Here is a 3,496-nt window from a genome sequence, read left to right on the forward strand (position 1 = left end):
CTAATCTAGAATACTAAACATTTCTGAGTCGTCTTCAACACTTTCTTGCAAATACTTTTCTAACTCCCCAATTGATTCAACTATGTTCGTCTTCATCTTTTCTCTTGGAGAATGAATTCTAATATAATCATTATATAATTCATACATAGAATCCATGATATATTACTTTTTGGCATCCACCCCCTTTTCTCCATAACGATCCTCAAGTAGTATAACCAAATATTTTACTTTGTTCCTCGGATCAAGAATCAAAGCAAAGTAGAGCAATAAATTCATTTTTTCTATGCCACCAAAATACTTATCAAACTTTATTTTCATGGCCAATGCAATATCACAAAGACTAGAATCGGAAATAGCATCATCCAAGAGTGTACAAATGGAATGTATATCTTCAATGCATGTGTTTGATGTCACATAGTGTCCCGAAAATCTTCAAAGTAACATCATGAAAAGGCTTTAAAAAACGACATACATTCCTAACCCTTTCCCAATCGCTTGATGAAGGTATCGACAAGCCCGCCTTTTCAATTTCGTACCAAAAATCAAATTCCTCAAGATCATATCTCTCAAAAGTTTTTTCGTAAGCTTGGGCAATTTCCAACATATGGTAAGTAGAGTTTCATCTTGTTGACACATCTCTCTTCAAGTGTTTTGTTATACCGGGATTAGCAACCTTAGCAAACTCGGTAAACTTATGAATTCTAGAAGGCGATTGCCTAATCCATTTAACCGTCCATCGAACTATCTCAACCGCATTATCAACTTTTTTTATGTCATCTTGCACCACTAAATTTAAAATGTGGGCAAGACATCGAATGTGCATCCATTTCCCATTTAGAAGACACTTGTTGGAGTTTTGAAAACTTTTTTTCAAGAAGTCATTTGCCACATCATTCACACTTGCATTGTCAATAGAAATTGTGAAAACATTTTCTATTTCCCATTCCATTAAATATTTCTCAACCATTTTCCCAATATCAACCCCACGGTGACTCTCTTCATGAGAAAAACACAACATTTTTTTTTCAATTTCCATTCGTTATCAATAAAGTGGGCGGTGAGACACATATAACATGATTGTTGTTTAGAAGTCCACGTATCGGTGGTCAAACATATTCTACCAACATTTTTTTTAATAAAGTCACGAATTTTTTCTTTTTCGTCTACAAACAATTGGTAGACATCCGTTGTGCTTGTACTTCTACATGGAACTTTAAACAATGGTTGAGTAACACTATTGTAATACTTAAACCCCGCACCTTCTACAAAGCTAAAAGGAAGTTCGTCAAGTACCAACATGTGGGCTAGAGCTTTCCGACTCTCATTTTGATCAAATTTCCAAGTTGACAATTTGTTAACATCACCATATTGGAAAGCTAGTTGTTTTTGCCCACCATTAAGTTTAGCAAAGTAAGCTTTACATTTAGTTAAATGATAACCTAGATTTTTGGTCCCATAACCACCTGATTCGCACTTGTAATTCCCGCCACCACAATGCTTACATTTGCATCTTTGAACACCATTTTCGTCCTTATACCTTTCAAATTCTTTCCAAACTTTCGATCTTGGGTTGAATTCTTTAGTTTTTTTTCTCTTTTTCTTGTGGAACTTGATCATTGGTTGGGTTGTAAACTTCAACCGTCTCATCTTCCACTTCAATATAGTCATTCGTTTTTGACATCTAAAACAAGAAAAAAAAACAGAAAAACTGTTAAAAAAACATACAAATCAAGAAAAAAAAAAACAGGAAAAAAAATGATAAACAGGAAAAACAAACAGACATATAGGCTAGCAACATATTTTCTTTTCCTTAAAACTTAAAAGTATTATTAATGAACCGATAACAAGCAGGTTGAAATCTCTTGCTCTTTTTGAAACTGTGTTTTCCTTCCCTTTAATGTGGAACCAGTTGATCTAATTCTAGTCAGCATAATAAAGGTTTAATGAACCGATAACAAGCAGGCATGCATGATGGTTGGCAAATAAAATTATCAGAAATAACATAAATATAAAAAGAAAGGGATCAACCGATCAAGAAACTCACCACCATGACTTATTAATTAACTAATACACACATATTTCATATTTCCACAAAACTACAGACATGCAACATATGATCCAAAGTGCAAAACTGATCATAATCACAAAAATGAAAGCTAAAACCAAATAGACTAAACTGCACAAATGGTCCTTGTGGTTTGTCGAAAATTGACATTTTGGTCCAAAAAGGTTTGGACTAGCACCAATGGTCCAAAACTTTCATTTTGTTGCGTCTTTGGTCCAATCTATTCTGTTTTTTTTTCAAAATAACGGATTTGCCCCTATTAATATGATTTTCTCTTTTTTCTTATTTGTTTTTCTGATTTCACATTAAAAAAAACAGAAAATAAAAATAAATCTCTCTCTCTCTCTCTCTCTCTCTCTCTCTCTCTCTCTCTCCTGATTTTCAGATTAAAAAAACAAAAAAATAAAAATAAAAATAAAATTCTCTCTCTCTCTCTCTCTCTCTCTCTCTCTCTCTCTCTCTCTCTCTCTCTCTCTCTCTCTCTCTCTCTCTCTCTCTCTCGTAAATATGCAGCTTTAGTCACTAGATCACCTGATTCAAAACTTCTCTCCATTGAAGTCATCTTCTCTGGCACTAGAGTTATCAAGGACGACTTTAACAACAATTTCATTGAAGTCATTTTCTCGTGCATCTTATTCAAATCCACCGACGAACCGTGCTTCTTCATCTACCTTCTTCTTCATCTGCTACTCCCTCAAACACAGATCTGGGATGTTCATGGCGGCTAGGGTTTCATGGAGACTATTCTCATCTGATGGCGGCATTATGGTTTGGACATGCGGCGCAACTAGGGTTTCAGTGGTGGTGATGAAGAGTTCGAGTTCTTCATGTATCCGAGATCTAATCGCTGTTTTTTCCAGTGTTTCCACCTTTACAACGAGCTTGATTTGGCTGTAAATCGATTTTAATGGCGGGTTGAAGCCGATTGGGTTTTCTATTCAGGTTACTGATCTTTCTTACAATCAGATTTCAAGGGAGAAACCAAATGTTGTCCTGTGGATCCTGTCAAATGGGTGATGTTTCTTGATCTATCCCATACACACAAATCAATTACAGATTTGTTTTTTGGGTTTTTTAGTTCCAGAAATAATTTTGAAGAACATACGATTTCATATTCATTTTTTGGGTTTTTTAGTTCCAGAAATAATTTTGAAGACAATCGATTTCATATTTATGTTTCTTGATCTATGCCATACACACAAATTGATTACAGATTTAGTTCTAGAAATGTTTCAGATTTATGAGTATGTTTGTTTTGTATGTGTGTAATTCTTTTTTTGAAGAACTTTTGAATTATGGTGTGTTTTGGATTGTGTTCGGAGAGAGAGAGAGAGAGAGAGAGAGAGAGAGAGAGAGAGAGAGAGAGAGAGAGAGAGAGAGAGAGAGAGAGAGAGAGAGAGAGAGAGAGAGAGAATTTTATTTTTATTTTTA

At 34.6% G+C, this 3,496-nt stretch overlaps 1 protein-coding gene across 1 annotated transcript; it reads right to left on the minus strand.

The window, feature by feature from the left end:
- Positions 1 to 2,748, minus strand: LOC145164281 (zinc finger BED domain-containing protein RICESLEEPER 4-like). Its single transcript, XM_079083003.1, has 6 exons — positions 2,720 to 2,748; positions 1,122 to 1,681; positions 674 to 996; positions 473 to 585; positions 167 to 430; positions 1 to 118 (listed from the first exon to the last, which is right to left on the minus strand). The coding sequence occupies exons 1-6, from the start codon at positions 2,746 to 2,748 to the stop codon at positions 1 to 3; spliced, it is 1,407 nt and encodes a 468-aa protein (XP_078939129.1).
- Positions 2,749 to 3,496: the final 748 nt, after the last annotated feature.

This window comes from Lactuca virosa, chromosome 3 (genome assembly GCF_052849685.1).
Source record: "Lactuca virosa cultivar CGN04683 chromosome 3, Lactuca_virosa_CGN04683_v6, whole genome shotgun sequence".
Lineage (NCBI taxonomy): Eukaryota > Viridiplantae > Streptophyta > Magnoliopsida > Asterales > Asteraceae > Lactuca > Lactuca virosa.